The sequence below is a fragment of the Ylistrum balloti genome, unplaced genomic scaffold, assembly GCF_031769215.1.
Source record: "Ylistrum balloti isolate Yb309-2 unplaced genomic scaffold, AGI_CSIRO_Ybal_v1 Utg369672, whole genome shotgun sequence".
Taxonomy (NCBI): Eukaryota; Metazoa; Mollusca; class Bivalvia; order Pectinida; family Pectinidae; genus Ylistrum; species Ylistrum balloti.
The window spans coordinates 1,638,437-1,657,052 of record NW_026781917.1 but is presented as its reverse complement, the minus strand read 5'-3'; the positions used below and the strand labels follow the sequence as shown (position 1 = coordinate 1,657,052).

The 18,616-nt window shown below is 35.6% G+C and overlaps 1 protein-coding gene across 3 annotated transcripts in view; it reads right to left on the bottom strand.

Moving 5' to 3' along the window:
- Positions 1–4,714: 4,714 nt before the first annotated feature.
- The window catches only part of LOC132563135 (proton channel OtopLc-like), a 32,488-nt gene continuing 18,586 nt past the window's right edge, over positions 4,715–18,616 (bottom strand). For all 3 annotated transcript variants that reach the window (XM_060227898.1, XM_060227905.1, XM_060227912.1), the window contains 2 exons: positions 10,302–10,470; positions 4,715–9,979 (listed from right to left, as the gene is read on the bottom strand). In XM_060227898.1, coding sequence (XP_060083881.1) covers positions 9,078–9,979; positions 10,302–10,470 — 1,071 coding nt within the window. In that variant the 3' untranslated portion in view covers positions 4,715–9,077. The remainder of the gene's footprint in view (positions 9,980–10,301; positions 10,471–18,616) is intronic.

The following is an 18,616-nucleotide window of genomic DNA, read 5'->3' as shown; positions in this document are numbered from 1 at the left end:
TCTTAGAAAGTTGAACTAACTAAATTAAGTGATCTATCAATATTGTTTACCTGTATTGGAGGTTATAACAACTTTATTTACTCCATGCACTGCTTCCGGTTTTGTATTAGATTTCTAGAGACAGGTCATTTTTGTAACTTAAGCACACGTGTGCTACTATGTAATTAGCCAAAGCTTAATGACCTAGCCATGTTCCATGGGGGAAATAATCGCATCGTTTGGATTCAATGCTTATTTCGTACAAAATCAATATTCTAACGCTCCAAGGTTGTAAAGAGACGATTTCAAAAAGGGTAGAGGGGAGGGGTTCTTTTCTAGGTCAATTAGAAAGAATTAAACCTAAATTTGTATAGATGATTTTTGTCCAAGGAGACATAACTTCATATCGACGTTGGAGTTACATGATTCAGCAGAAATACCCCGACGTAATGATACAATCACACATACTATGATTACTTTAATCTCCATCCACTGTGCCGCTTTCAGAATAACATGTCAGATTACTTGGATTTGATCAGAACATTTTTTTCGGTGACTTGAATTTTTAAAGGAAACAAGATTTGTTTTTTCCCGGTCTGTTGTCCTGCTCAGGTTCATAAACTATACAAGGTTTACTCCATCATCAAAACATTTTTGTAAAACTTAAAGAAATTCGACAAATATTTAGATTTAATCTACACGTGACGTTCAACCGTATCGGAATAGGCGTTCATGCTTTCTTAAGATATAATTATCCACCAACCCATGTTTTAACCATTTTATCATACCGATGATAGCTGTACAATGATTTGATTCCGTTTGATGTAAAGTAAAGTAAGTTTAAAGTGAGATACCAAATTTGAAAGAGAAAATGCACATTGTAAGCAATCTCTACACGTTATACTGTCAATTGGTTCTATAATAAGCACCGCCTACTTTTCACGTGATAAGGTGGTCACAAATACCCAATGCTAAGAGATGTCGAGACAAAAACGGAAATATACTCGAACTTACTGACAACTTTAGTCGGTGAGTCAAGTAGGTACACAACACAAAATATCAAATGAGAAAAATCAATGTGAATCCAGCAATCTGTAGGAAATAGTTGCCCTCCCTCAAATGATATTCACATATGAGAGAAGAATTTTACAGTATCATTTTCCAATTTTCCTTCCCCTAACATGCTTCGCGCCTCGATTTCTCGGAGTCACCTTCATGTATATTAATTATGATGTCCCCTCTCAACGATTAGCCGCTGTGGCCGAAAGGTTAAGGTTCTGACCGTCTTTATCACTTGCCTCCACGTCTGGGTCCTGGGTTAGATGCCTACGTGGGACAGTCGTCAGGTATTGGCCGCAGATCAGTGGTTTTCTCAGGCAACTCTCATCAACCAACCAAACCTGGCACGTTCTTAAATGACCCTGGCTATTAATAGGACGTAAAAAAGTTATTAAAGCCTAGACAGTGAGGTTTCCGGGCGAATCTGGTAAATTATCTGTCCTGACGTATCAGAGGAAGACACCCAAGACAACTTTCCCCTTTTCTCCTATTGAACCTCACCTTGGCTCAGCCCAAAGACCGGTGGTCGAATCAACTTCATTTATATCACTTATGTTTCCAATCTTTAAGAGTCCCGCGTCCCCGAGGTTTGCCGTAACCTGCTGGCCACTTTTTTATTCATTCAATAGTGGCACAGTTCAGAAATATACATGTACTTGACGCTGTTCTCAAATTATGATGTACGAACTTTACTTAATAATGTGGCACCTCCCCGTCTAGATTTTGACTTTTCTTTTGATCATTTTGTATTTTCCATAGTCGCCTCACAGGCTTCAAACTTAGCCCTTAGCATTACTGGCGAGTCCTAGAAGGACGAAACAGCTGTATTATGTAACATCACTGACAAGTCCTAGAAGGACGAAACAGCTGTATTATGTAACATCACTGACAAGTCCTAGAAGGACGAAACAGCTGTATTATGTAACATCACTGACAAGTCCTAGAAGGACGAAACAGCTGTATGATGTAACATCACTGACAAGTCCTAGAAGGACGAAACAGCTGTATTATGTAACATCACTGACAAGTCCTAGAAGGACGAAACAGCTGTATTATGTAACATCACTGACAAGTCCTAGAAGGACGAAACAGCAGTATGATGTAACATCACTGACACCTAGAAGGACAAGTAACATCACTGACAAGTCCTAGAAGACGAAACAGCTGTATTATGTAACATCACTGACAAGTCCTAGAAGGACGAAACAGCTGTATGATGTAACATCACTGACAAGTCCTAGAAGGACGAAACAGCTGTATTATGTAACATCACTGACGAGTCCTAGAAGGACGAAACAGCTGTATGATGTAACATCACTGACAAGTCCTAGAAGGATGATGTACCATCACTGACAAGTCCTAGACGGACGAAACAGCAGTATGATGTAACATCACTGACAAGTCCTAGAAGGACGAAACAGCTGTATGATGTAACATCACTAAAGAAACAGCTGTATTATGTAACATCACTGACGAGTCCTAGAAGGACGAAACAGCTGTATGATGTAACATCACTGACAAGTCCTAGAAGGACGAAACAGCTGTATGATGTAACATCACTGACAAGTCCTAGAAGGAAGAAACAGCGGTATGATGTAACATCACTGACAAGTCCTAGAAGGACGAAACAGCAGTATGATGTACCATCACTGACAAGTCCTAGACGGACGAAACAGCAGTATGATGTAACATCACTGACAAGTCCTAGAAGGACGAAACAGCGGTATGATGTAGCATCACTGACAAGTCCTAGCAGGACGAAACAGCAGTATGATGTAACATCACTGACAAGTCCTAGAAGGACGAAACAGCGGTATGATGTAGCATCACTGACAAGTCCTAGCAGGACGAGACAGCTGTATGATGTAGCATCACTGACAAGTCCTAGCAGGACGAAACAGCAGTATGATGTAACATCACTGACAAGTCCTAGAAGGACGAGACAGCTGTATGATGTAACATCACTGACAAGTCCTAGAAGGACGAAACAGCTGTATGATGTAACATCACTGACAAGTCCTAGAAGGACGAAACAGCAGTATGATGTAACATCACTGACAAGTCCTAGAAGGACGAAACAGCTGTATGATGTAACATCACTGACAAGTCCTAGAAGGACGAAATAGCAGTATGATGTAACATCACTGACAAGTCCTAGAAGGACGAAACAGCAGTATGATGTAACATCACTGACAAGTCCTAGAAGGACGAAACAGCTGTATGATGTAACATCACTGACAAGTCCTAGAAGGACGAAACAGCTGTATGATGTAACATCACTGACAAGTCCTAGAAGGACGAAACAGCTGTATGATGTAACATCACTGACAAGTCCTAGAAGGACTGTATGATGTAACATCACTGACAAGTCCTAGAAGGACGAAACAGCAGTATGATGTAACATCACTGACAAGTCCTAGAAGGACGAAACAGCTGTATGATGTAACATCACTGACAAGTCCTAGAAGGACGAAACAGCTGTATGATGTAACATCACTGACAAGTCCTAGAAGGACGGAACACCAGTATGATGTAACATCACTGACAAGTCCTAGAAGGACGAAACAGCAGTATGATGTAACATCACTGACAAGTCCTAGAAGGACGAAACAGCTGTATGATGTCCTAGAAGGACATCATCACTGACAAGTCCTAGAAGGACGAAACAGCTGTATGATGTAGCATCACTGACAAGTCCTAGAAGGACGAAACAGCTGTATGATGTAACATCACTGACAAGTCCTAGAAGGACGAAACAGCTGTATGATGTAACATCACTGACAAGTCCTAGAAGGACGAAACAGCAGTATGATATAGCATCACTGATGAGTCCTAGAAGGACGAAACAGCAGTATGATGTAGCATCACCGACAAGTCCTAGAAGGACGAAACAGCTGTATGATGTAACATCACTGACAAGTCCTAGAAGGACGAAACAGCGGTATGATGTAACATCACTGACAAGTCCTAGAAGGACGAAACAGCTGTATGATGTAACATCACTGACAAGTCCTAGAAGGACGAAATAGCGGTATGATGTAACATCACTGACAAGTCCTAGCAGGACGAAACAGCAGTATGATGTAACATCACTGACAAGTCCTAGAAGGACGAAACAGCGGTATGATGTAACATCACTGACAAGTCCTAGAAGGACGAAACAGCGGTATGATGTAACATCACTGACAAGTCCTAGCAGGACGAAACAGCAGTATGATGTAACATCACTGACAAGTCCTAGAAGGACGAAATACCTCTATGGCATCAGTTTAATTCATTGTTTGCCTCTACTGTATCTTATTCTGAATTATCAAAAAATTGCCATTCACTTGTGTGTCTTTTGTACATTCCTTCAGACCAAATTTGGTTGAAATATCGTCAGACATGTGGGAAGAGAAGCAGTTTGAAGCAAAAGTTTACGCACGGTGGACGACACTTGACGAAACATGAAAGCAATAGGGTTCGGTCGAAATGACCTAAAACTTGTGGATTGGTTTTCATGTAGAAATATGTGAATACCTGCGTGTTTGTATCACATTTAAACTAATCAAAGTATCATACAAACAAATCCTCCCACTCAGGTATACTTACCTGTATATTGTTCATTTCATATTGTTAAAGGTGCGAGTATGGGAAATCGTTGGAACTTAAGTGTATAGAAAACAAATGTCACCAGTTTTTATGGTACAAAGACTTTATTACTACAAAACTCTACATACTTTCTCTTTATAATAACACTTTACGACATACTTTTCAACATTTCCCATTTTGTGCAAATGTTTTTTTAAGGCACAAACATTGTATTTAGTTAATTACTACAAAATCTTAAAATGTACACAGAAACATATTTTTGATTCGTTGTTCTTTACCAAAACACATTTTCTTCAAAATAGAATAAAGGCACTGAAAAATAGTGAAGGCTTACGATATAAAATCAAGGCTTACTAAATATCCAGCCATAAATATGCAACGTTTAAAAAATCTTGCATTTATGACTTCTGCATGAATGTTGAGGATTTCACTTTTTTGTCAAGAAAGTAAAAATAAATGAGTTATGAAGTTTCTATCGACTTGAACTATTGACTGTCATTTTTGTGTTCCATTTTTAACGCAGAAATTGCAAAAATAACTGTGCTGCGAAAATATCACGCACTGAGGGAAATTTTCAGCATTGTTTATAAATCGCTCTAGCTATTGGTGGTGGTGGGGTTGGGGGTAGGTGGGTTGTTACAGACAGAGGTAAGACATTCTTATCTACATATATATAAATGCATGTACGATATAAATGTACATAAATATATACCTATAAATGATTTGTTATGTAAATATATAAATGTATATCAAAATACCATGTCTTGGAATATCAATATTTGACAGTTCCCGTGCCTTATCATGTTAGAAAGAAAATCTACAAAAAATTCTAAAATAATGGGTTTTTTTTTAGAATTTTTACTGTAAATCATTTTTTTAAATCCGAGCAATACACAGGTTACATTCACTAACCTACCGGTATTCGACACAAACTTCTTGATTAGGATTTTGATAATGCACGATGCGCCAATTTCCTTTAGTTACCAACTTTTTTTCTTCTTTGATTTTTTTTTAGTATCAAATTTTCATAGATAATTATGATGGTACAGACCTTTTTAACGTAAAACTCGCTGAGGATAATGTGTTCCATCTATACATAATCATTTCAAATTTTAAGAACAACACAGTGAAACTAAAATGTAAATATTTTGGCACAATCAAACTTTAGAGCACCAAATATTTGCGAAAATATACAGCAACAATATTTACATTGACAAAATACATATATTTCATCCACATCTTGTTTATTGCCAAATATTCAGATTAGAATATACCCGCAATAGGTTGTGTTACCTTACACTCAGACCATTGCGTAAACGTGCTGACAATTGGATAAATACATGTTTTATACCACTAATGGTATATGACCTTCCGGTCTTTTGATTGGTTTAACTTTGAAGTTTGACCGAAAGGACACTTAAAACACACACAGAAATTAGAACGCGCAATAAGTAGTTCATTTCATATCTAGATAGATCTTTTTTTATTAAAGATAACCAACTCATTTTTTACTTGTTATGATTGGTAATTATTTCCACGTGTTTCTGATATTGTCAGTTTTGCATATTTTTGGCATCATTTTACTATAATTTATATATAGCACCACAACAGATGTCGTCAACAATACACACGTGGGTATATAACAAGTCAATTCATTCTCGAAATATCGTTTTTAACGTTTTGGTAGAAAAAGGTCCCAAAAACCCATGGTTCTCATTTATATATATATATATGGTACTTCACTCTCGCTGGTTATTTTTCAAATGTTAATTTTTTTTAAGTTAAAGCTTCGAATTACCATTTACAATTTATACTTGTTATGTGACTTCTTTATTGCAAGTATTTCACAGTTCTGATATGATCAAAAGACGGATATAGGACAACGAAGTGAAAAGGTATAATCGACTGAAATTTAAGGCACGTCCTGGACGCTTTCTATATGTAAACAATAAATAAATAATGTATATGGCTGTAATATTATGTACAATATTGTCAACACTATGACAGGCGACAACCTGGATTCTCACAAATTATGATAAAGAAAACCGTACGGGACAAATTGATCCCTATGTACAGGACACACATAGTACTCAACGAAACGAGAAGTGATTTGGGTGATTCGCAGTGAGCCCTAAATCTTCTGTTTAATAACATATCTTCGTGGGCTTAAATTTTAAAGGTTATTTTAATAAAGTCTTATTCGTGAGCAGTGTTCTTCCAAAAAATATCTGGTCCTCAAGAAATACACGAATTCAAAATTTAATGGTTCACTGATTCACGAGTAAATAAATTCGTAGATTTAGACCCATTAAATCAACATCAAATTCCCCCTCTACAATCAAAAATACACATTATCTCTCATATTGTGAGATCAGATAAAAACTGGATAAGAAACACAGATGATTAGCTGCAGATTGGTATCATTGTATTACCATTCTAGATCGGAAAGCCAACAAGTATGATAATAAATAAAGGGAAAATGAACTGTATTGGTATGGCATATTATGCCTGCGTGTTTCTTATTATCATTAAAATCCTTCATCAATACCTCTGTATCATCCAATCACCAATCCTGTTTATATTACTAGCTTATATTAAGGAGAAAATTAGCCTTGAAAATATTGATTATTGCACGTCAATTCATGTCTGGTGTCTTGTTAACAAGTATGCCTTGAATAAGTGATACCAGGAAAGAAAATAATGTAAATAAACGTCAGGAAAAGATTGCAAACATACACAGCAGCTTAGCTGAATAAAAATTATTAGAATTTCTATAAAAATGCATCTTGGTCTCACTTCATATGAATGCAATTGTTAATGAAGCAATTTACTTTGAAGTAGTTATGTACCTGTCCACCGAGTAGTTATGTACCTGTTCACCGAGTAGATATGTACCTGTTCACCGAGTAGGTATGTACTTATTCAACGAGAGGGTATGTACCTGTTCACCGAGTAGGTATTTACCTATTCACCGAGTAGGTATTTACCTATTCACCGAGTAGGTATATACCTATTCACCGCGTTTTAGGGTCTTCATTTAAAATTAGTACAGTTCATTGAATGTAAAAAGCACCAAGATATAAATGTTTCAGGAAACAGGGAAAATGGATTTTCAAAATCGAATCTTATCTGAACTGAGCAAAATTAATGAACAGTCTTGTAACTTCAAACATGACTTTCCTATATGAAAAAAACACTTAAAAGCACCAAGGCATATTTCAATAAAAAAGCTTTCTTGAGTCTTATACCTAGTTTTTATTAGAAATAATGCGTGGATTTAGCAGACGACGGATATTACACCTGGTCCCTCAACCATGTCAATAGTGTGTCAACACAGTGTCAAAACAATGTCAAACATGAATCGACACAATGCCAACATTGTATCAACACAATATTATCAATGTGTTAACACCCATCCATAAGTGTCAACAACATACAATGTCAAAAAATATCTATTGACATCGTATCGTTCAGTATGTGTCAAAATATTGAATACATTGTGATGGCATTGTATACACACTGACACAATGTTGTCATATGTTGACACTAAATGTTAATACTGTGACAACACTATTGTGACAAAGACATGTTACTGCATCCTGTTTGACCACAAATCGTCGTCCATTAGCAACACCTTTGATGAAACATATGTAATCCTTTATGTGTAATTTGCATTGCTAATGTGCCCTCTCATTAACGAAAGAAATTTCGTTAATACAATTCCATAACAATGACTCTAATGCACTATATATCCCAAATACATATTCCTCATAATAAGACTCAACCTAAAATCCATCTTCATTAGTTTTTAATCCATTCGGAACAATATACTCCAATCAATATGCAGTTCGGGCACATCATTTTCCTAATGTTTCCGTATCTTTCACAATCTTTCGAATATTTCTCACAAATCAGTTACCGTATTTCCTTGTTCCAACATTGAATAGTTCATAATCCTCCACGTATGTCATGCAAAAGCACACTTTGCCTTGAGCAATCTGTTAAATAGTTATTGCATACATACAATATCTAGGAAAATTACCAACATTACAAAAACCACATTCAGAATTCTTGAGCATTTCAGCACTGACGTCAGAGCAACGACTAGTTTTAACCAATCACGTGTAAAACAATATGAAACGTGTCAAGATATCCTCAAGCACACTGTTAAGTAAAACAATTTGGCTCTTTCAAACTGTCCATAGTGCATAAATATTCTAAAGGCAATAAAACGGTGCTCCACGTTAAAGGTCTTAATCTCATAAGGCAGTTGGGGATTATGAATTCTATATCTGAATTTGATCCCTGTTCTATGGAAATAAACTACACCACGAATGGTGTTCAAACAAATATTCCCATTAACAGTTGTAGAGCTGCCCAATATTCTCACAAGACATGGATTCTCAAAATAATCCCAGGTTTACTATTATTGAAATATGTCGATGTCTTTATGGCACCTTTTCCTTCTGGTAAGCGTTATACCATATTTTGGACAGACAAATGGCCGAATGAAACCTAAAGAAAATCAGGAGAGGAACACAAAGGTGATTTATAATATTCCACGCCAAAATTCCGTAGAAATTTTCATGCATTTCGACCACCTTAGTTTTCTTCATTTCGAACATGCTGACGATCCACATTGCCAGGTTACAGATGAGAAGGAAGGTAACAACAGCACGACCAGGTTTAGCCATCATTTGTTCGTCGTTCTCGGCACAACGGCAAAGGCCGTCGAGGATAAAGACGGTCTGCAGAGTGATCTGACAAAGAGCTAGGGCGATCGTCACCAGACTCAGGATTCCCTTGATCGTATCCGTCCCCATCTCCGAACAGAAGGAGAAAACAGAAATCAAAGTGAAACACAAGTAGATGTAGGATCCTGCCAATGCCACAAGCAACAAGACCGAATCAACAGAGAAAAATATGGTCTTCAGGAACTTCAGGATGGACAGACGCATGTATCCCCAGACAATACCGACACTTGTGATGACCATGAGGATTATCTCGGTGGTGAAAAAGACCTTAATGGCAGTGTCGGGTGAATCTACCCTCGTATCAAACACGAAGAAAATTGCCATGGCGATGAGAGTGAGTACGGCCACCAGGAGACCTAAGAACAGCCCCTTGTTGGCCTTTTCACAGTCGATTGCTGCTGCCCCTGCCGGTACAGAGCTGGTCAGTGAAGTGTGACTAGGCCACCTCTGCTTGATTCTCACACCGATGTACTGGTAGAGGCGGTAGATGATACCAGCAGCGATGATACTGTAGATGATAAGACTTGGGAAGAGGTACGGAGAGGCAGATCGAGCTAGTGTCTCCTGTCGATAGCAACTTCCAGTCATATTGTCTTCTGCAATTTTAAGAACAATAAGTACGATTAGTTTATTGCTGATTTTCGATTTAAAAGTATAACGAGACAGAGATTTTATACAAGACACACGAGTGAATGTTTTCTTACGGATTTAGAAGCTGATACAGTAAAACAAAACAATGAACTGAACTGCATCATACAGCTGTCTCGTCCTTCTTTATTTCTTGAAATTGTAAAAAAATAACTTGGTTTTAATAATCGTCATTCGTAAAGCATGAAAATAAAATCGATTCAGTTTTCATTTAATACGTCATAATCATATCAAAATTAGGCTATGGATATTTCAATTATTAAGACTTACTCGGTGTGATGTTGTTGAGAGCCTGGTATTTCAACAGGTTGTTGAAGTAATCCTGTCGGTAATCTTCGGCTGTTTCCGTAACTGCGGTTACGATAACAACACATAAATTAGTGGCCATCAGATGCATCATCCCAAAACGGACCAATGGTTTTGCCTTGTCAATCACCAGCTGTAACGATAATACATTTTCAAAATATAGTAAAGGAGAATTTATCTATTCTGAAGGTTTCCATTTACAGAACAACAACTATATTGTATATCTGGCAGAAAGACAAAAGTGTTAGGTATATCAAAAAACGATCAACTGTGAGCGAAAATAATGCATAGTCTGATGTTACGACATGCTGCATGAGAAACGAGTCGACTTTATCTCGTAAATCTATAAATTTATACAGTTAAATATTTTCACATGAATTTATTTTTTCGTTGACACGATTCTTAATTTCATAAATTAACTCTATTATTCAATTAAAATCAGAATTGTATAATTAAACATTAGAAATATAAACTCGTTGATCACAAAAATCAACGAAAACAAATCTCCCACGAAAATTAATGATGTTATATTACATTCTTAGAACAAGGAGAACCCTACAGAAATATGTGAACAATCAATATCTTTTGAATAGTGGAACAGCGGATATACAATTTTATTTTATATATTGTGTATGTAAAATATGAAACCCCATTAGCAATGTTAGTCAACTGGAAATACGGCATAAAAAGGCAGTAATTTATCATTTGTAATCACAAGATGTAGAAAAAACATAATAAAATGTTATTACTTATAGTCAGACCCAAAATGACGAAATTCATAATTGATGATTCAGCCATCCGAGTAGATATGATATTTAAAACTCAATGCTTGATGCCTGGACACTCATGTAAATCACACATACTAAAGGAAGCGCAAGAGGGCCATTTTGACGACAGTGCAATATAACATTAAGAACATTATTCAAGTATGTCTGCGATATGGATTGGCGCTATGAAATCTACGAGGGCGCATATCAGACAAATAACTACTGCCTAATGTTAGTCGTTTTACCCATTCTAACTTGACAAAGTTTACATCATATTAAGCAATGCATTCATGCTAGCAAATAGAGGCTCCAAAACAGGGCCATCGCAACTCAACAGTGTTTACATTCCAGTGGATATCTTGTGGTTAAGATATTTTCTTTCTTACTTGACAGCAACAGCTTGTCTTGCCATAGTTGAAATTACCCTCTCATTTTTTTTGTTCTTTCTAAATTGGCATCGCTTTTTTTAAATGATCAGAATATGTTATAAGAGCATGCTACAGGTCAACCAACCCCCAACCCAACCAATGAACCTGATACATACATGTTGACTTAGTTTGACATTAATACCTGATTAAATTATAAAAATACTAGGTTTGGGAATGTGTTTAAATCTTAAGTTCATAAATTTTTTGAAGGTCATGAGTTTGGAATTTGGAAGGATTTTTTTTATATCGGCATACAACAGTTTGTAGACAGACTACCGCTTCCTCTTATTTTTTTGTAGGGTATTCCTCAGACACATTCTTCTACAGCTTATCTGTATTTTGAACATAAATTCTTAACATCCAAGAGATCACAATTATAAGAGTCACGTATTTTTCTATTACATCAAGTTTACTGAGACAGATACAAGACTAATGAAAATGTATGGAGCGCCTTATTCAGTAATTTTGGCAGCTGATGTAGCAAAATGTTTGGGAAAACATCGTAATGTTAACTCGCATTTAGATAAGGAATTGGTTAAAATAGCTGGGAATACCAATCATGACACAAAACTGTCATTAGATTTTTCCGAGTTAGTGAATCCTAACAAAATGGGTAATTTCATCACTTAATGTTCATGATTTTGAAAAACACCTAGACGATTTCTGGAAAGATCTTGAACTGAAGTACGATCATACAGCGTCTTATATCTAGTCTAATATTATGTTTATATTAATAATACATTGTATTGATGTGAATACAGAGGCAGAAATTCCTGCGTTCACTATTATCCTATTAAATCCTATTAAAAAGCGTCTTATTGACTGAATGGTTACTTGTAATATAGATTGATACGTGTGGTTTTAGTGGTATGGTTATACGTTTTGTTTGTCTTTTTGTTAACTTTGTCGAGTATCCCATCTAAAGTTTGAAATTGACATCTTATACATAAAAATTTTACCAAAAACAGCGCTAACATCGAACATGATACTGTTAACCGAAATTTCTTTTTGTTTACTAATTTTCACGGTCTTTCGCGAATCGGACTATGTCGTGCTATAGAGTATTCGTTGTATATGATGTCTTAATTGTCGGTGATTAACTTTCGCAAAGCAGACTACATCTTGATAGAGAACGATTGTATCATATTTTTATCGTTATAGGTGGTGATATATTTTCGCAAAACGGACTACTTTTATACTATGTACTCGGCACGTTAACAGTAGTTGTTTTTTCATGTCTCAATTTTCTTCTATCGCGAAACTCGCGAAATTAAATCGCACATAAAAAGAAATCAGTTTTACAGTAGTACAGAAGCATTTACATAACGTATTGTTAAATATTTTTTTCTTTCTCATACATATTCTTTCACCTTGAACGTAAGACAGTGTGATATATAACACGTGAACACATAAATATATAATTGTAACTGTTTGGAAAAGTACACATCTGCTTTATGTTATCAAAAGCACCACGAAGTGCACCTCATAGTGCACTGGGTACACAGATGTATTTCAATATTTGACACCCGTATCTTATCATCATGTTGATTATTTCTCGAGAAAGACAGACCTTCCCTTTCACCATAGAAAGTGTTTACGGTCAAATAAAAATGTCATTTGTTATCTTAATATTTCACGGCCTTACCGACACATTCCAGAGTCTGATACCAAAGTTTGGCATCATTTATCATATAGCTATACTCGTGAGAAATTAACATACAGGCGATGGGAAATTTCAACTGCCAAATTTAAAATTGAGATTACGTCTAATTGAAACAGACAAAGATTTCACGATATAGTTCAGAAAATGTAGTAAAAGGGCTTACCTTTTCGACTTTCTCTGTCAATTTACTTTTTTAAATATTCATTTCATATGAGTAATGCTGTGATTGATACAGGGGATTTTCTTATTCTTATGTTCTTAAATATTTAAATTTGAATTACGCAGAACAGCTTTTTTTCTCTCAGGGCTCAATTTTCGTGTATTTTAAAACTATTTCTTTGCCACCTGATTTCGTAAATAGTATAAAAACGATACCAGTTCTAACAGACATCACTGATTGGTGCACATGCTAATAAGCGTCGATAACTTCAATGTAAATTAATGTTTTAACAAAATTATTTAATTTGTATAGATTTTTGTATCTCTTTTAAAACCTCAGAATATAATCATCAGATTGCGACGAGGATGAAACTAAAACATGTCTATAACATAAATCATACTTCCAGCATACAAGTCCCTCTGATCATTTTATTATTTTTGTTTTTAACAATAAAAGTGCTCTAATATAGTTAGAGTAAAGTCCCAGAAAGAATTGCGCCACATCATAAAGCACGTTTGTGCGCCTCATCACATTCAATGTGTATCACGAATAACAGTAGGAATAACAGACATGCTTGTTTTACACTACATGAGTTATAATGACTGGTCGTATATGTATTCATAAAAATTCATTGGAATCACGGTGTTTTGATTCGAAAGAAGAAGCATTGTGAGACAGGAATTGATTGTCGTTGACGTTGTTTAGAAAAGTTTACCCATTTTTTTTGCTTACAGTCTCACTTAAATTCTTAAAATATGATACCATCATGTTACAAAGAAAAATCCTATCCTCTTTTCTCCGATAACCAGATATTCTCCCATAATATTAGTGATTCGAATTTATCCTTGATGAGAACTTTCTGACCTCAGCAACATACGCTGTTACCATGCTATCTTTATATAACTAATGATATTTTCCCATGACTTTAAGATTGAATGATGTAAGTTTAACATAATCATCAACTGCGACGTTCATTGAGAATCCCTACCATTCTATGTCTTAAGTCGTTTATTAAATTCCTTGGCATCTTATTCCTCCTCCGAGGATGTAATGAATAGGTATATTGTATCCAAGTTCATGTTATCACATATGGTAATTGATGGGTGACATGTAGAATTTATGTTGGCTTTCGAATAGTAATCAAAACTGATCACTCCAGCCTTTTCCTCGCTTTCCAGTTTCCCATTACATTTATCATACCTTCTTTACAGTGATTCATTGTTTCAAAGGGCAACCGTAGCTACAAAGCTGATTTGGTCGGATCAAACAAGATGAAAAAAATGTCACTAGCTCACTCCCCGATACAGTGTGAGAAACAAAAGTATAGAACTTTTACAGCAATAAAACTCGCAGGCTTTCTTTGTAATTATTGAAAAATATCCTATACTAGTGGAAAAAGTATCATATACAAAAATACAACTGATCTGCTTCTTCCGCAGTAAAAGAGTTATTCTAAGAATGGAGTGATATGTTCTATATCCACGTGTGTTTTGTTTACGATATCAATCTAGACGTAATGACCTGTGGTGAAAAGCTGATAATTAGCACGTAGAACTGACAATTTCAGAAATATGTGGAGTCATTATGATTTCTTACAAATAATAAGGAATAATTGATTGTTTAATTATATTACAATGACAACCCTCAACTACTCAGTGTGCGTTTTAACTTCAACGAGTGCGTAAAGTGTTCTTCCAGTCAAAGTTCAGCGTGTCAGCCAATCAAAACGCGTTGACTGTTTATACCAAGTGTTGTATAAATGTTTGTTTAAATAACAGCTGTAAGAATTTACTGATGCCGTCGCAGTTCAATAACACCCAATTATTGTGGTAGAAATTGTGTTCCACTGATATTTGAACTGAAGTTTGATTCCTTTTCTCACAAATCAACACAAATTTTCCATGTCGCGAACAGTACGTACATCCTTCATTGACGTATGTTTATTTGACGGTATTGATGATGCTGCACTTAATGTGATTACTCATGTACAGTGTATGTATTCTTGTTGTCTTAGATATACTGGAACAATGGAATACCAGTCAGCATGTCTGATAATACATCCAACACATGTTCATCACCAGTACGACTACACTACTATCGCATCAAAAGCTCTGTCATCTTAATAATCAGTGTTCACATTTTCTTCAATTTTCAAAATCTTCTTGTAAAATCTACTAAAAGTCTATTTTTCATGTTTTCCTTTCATTTTTATTTTCATCTAATTTTGTTTCCAACATTTTTTTCCCCGTCTCATCCTAGGTTTAAACAGTTTTAGTCTCAGCTTATCGTCACTGAGGACCCTAAAAGGTCGAAACGTCTGTATGATAAAGTTTTTAAACACTTATTTTGTTATACTCTGTCATATTACTATGAAGTTTTAAAACCGTTCGGTATAGTAACAAGAGCAATTAGTTTTGTTTATAAAATGTCCACAGCATACGACGTTGTTGGAAAACATACTGATGACAAGCTAACAATCCTTGTTCATGGTCCAATGGCCACGTTATATGTGTAGCCGGAGTATACTGAAATCAGGGCCAATCAGTTATATAACGCAACACTTTGTTTATTGTCTAGTAATATATCTGACAAGATATTACCAAATGTTTACACATCAAAAACATCTTCACCGCTTACCAATATAATTTGACACGTGTCTATTAGCATGTGATAGTAATATTTGCTTCCTTAGGCTGTTGAAAAATACATCCGGTACATCAACTTTTAGTACTAATTCAATAAAGTCTCTCTTTTTCTATTCGTTTTTAAAGCCTTGTTAATGTGTTATTTATTTAAGTTATTAACGATGCTTGCATTTGATTACCAGATTTTACATAACTAATATTGATAAAAGTGTATGCATTTAAATATAAAATTTCATATATTGATTACATATGGATGATATTGTTGACATGATCTTTTATATATATTTGGCCTGTAAAGTATACATATGGTCAATGATGAGTCCTATTATGAATAAGAAGTATACACGTAGTATAAATATTTGTTAAAAAGGCGAGGGTGGGGGGTGGGGCGCAAATACTCTCATCTGTGATTCCTTGCTCTGAATTAATTTCTTGAGGTAATATTCACAGGAGAAGAGCGCGCCTTTTGCTCATTTTATCTGATTAAACATAACAGCGTCAATGTCAATGAAAAGATTAAAACTGCCATTCCCAATCTCAGATATAAAGGCATAAACATCCTTCGTGTCGTTATGTGTGAAAAGTTTACCGAACTATTTGCTTTCGCGTAGGTATTCAGTCAATTTATCCAAATTGGTGTAATCTATATGGTTCAGAAGTTTTCGCGTATCATTACGCATCTCACAGTCAACAAAACTCCATTAACGTACCATTAAATACAAGTTAACATACCATTAAATCGAGTCATCGTGAAGAGTCAATTATCCTGCCACTTCTTACAATTCGTAATGTATAATGTGCATGTTTCTGGTACGTTTGGACATAGTAAAATTTACTGTTCACCGAAATAGCCGAGTTTATTGCGTATAATCTGTGGCGGTGTTCAAAATCTGTCAGACTGCCAGTTCTCGGTGATAAGCAGATATTGGCATGCAATGTCGGTCTACTTTCAAAGAGGTACACTGCAAGATTCGTCCTCCAATTTTCAAGTTACATTTTTAACTCGTAGTGATAAATTAGATTTTAAAATATGCCATGCCAGAAGTAATCATATTTTGATTTAAATTGTAGAAGCTTTTATTTTGCTGTTGGCGTCAATCGTGTTTTAAGAATTGTACTCTATGTCTAAGGTTATTGATAGCTTATAATGACAAGCACTACATGTCGTGATTTTATATTTTCATATAGAAATAGTCAAACGGTGCAGCAATATCTTTTGTTTACTTTGTTTTGTTTCTCTTTCGCGACTGGCTTTTTCAAATGCTACATTGGATATTCATTATTTAACGTTCAAGTGAATATTTCTGAATTTTGTGTATAAGGAGTTAGAGATTTTATTTTACAAAAGCATACAATGTTTTAACATGAATACTTTAAAACAACGATTTTTATACCGCAGTCCTTGTTAGCTGTAACTAGTTTGAAAAAAGTTATTATCTGCATACCGATATTAAAAACAAGAGGCCCATTGGGCTTGCATTGCTCACCTTGTATTCAATCTTTGTCAACAATAGAAACGCTGTTCATCACAAATACATCAACACCTACACCATTGACATTCACTGTGGGCACATCCAATCAATTTCAACCAATTTTCATTACAAACAGCTTCTAATACTCAACTCTAAACATTGATAGTAATGACTTGGATTATAGGTAATTTGACCCCTGTGACCTTAAATATGGTATTTTGCAGGTTTTGTCGGGCTATTTTCCCAGAGACCTTTAAGCCAAATAGCATGCGTCGGGGTCTTTTGATTAGCGAAAAAAAGTTTAAAGATTTTAACAAATTCGCCACTTGTGACCTTGAACATGGGTCAAGTCATTTCTTTTGGCAAACTTCTATGCTTGCACGAACGGACAGGGGGATTGACGAACAACGGACGGCGTGCCACGGTATAAGCACACATAGCAGTTCGGGCCAGGTGGGCTGAAAACTTCCTTAGATTGATTTGAGTTCATTGGTTGATGAACACAAGTTGCATTTCTTGGATATTGAAGGTCTGAATACCGAAATTATTTCCGAGATTTTTCGCCAATTACTTACATTAGAAATACTCTAAACATAACATTATCTGCCCATCATACGATGTCGTTAATCGAGTGATGAACTCTATCACAGAGACGCTTACATTCTATGGCAGTGGGAAGGACATTCTGACAACTTCTGGCACGCATGGCCGACGGAATGTACTGTTTATATAAAAATGCCAGAACCATAGAATCCTACTAATACATATTACTTCCCATGCCAACAAATTAATCTAAGAAACGGCTCTATCATGTAGCTGTAACATCCCAGCAGAGCTGTTCAACATCTCTGCAATGTTGAAGAAAATACAGCAAGTATTAATGTAATATAGCATCATCTTTATCTAGCTTTCGCAACTTTAAGGAAATATCTAGAAATGTATGATACTATTTGAATGGGTTTCTATTTGGACCTTTTAATGAAACTTTGGAGTTAAACAAGTTTTCTAAATTGTCCATATTCTGAAATATGTCGGGTGATGAGGTTGCCATTTATTGTCATGTCAGCGTTGAACGAAAGGTAAATCGACCATATCTGTTCTAGAACTTTGTCATGTCATTAGCCCGGTTCTCAATTTGAGAACG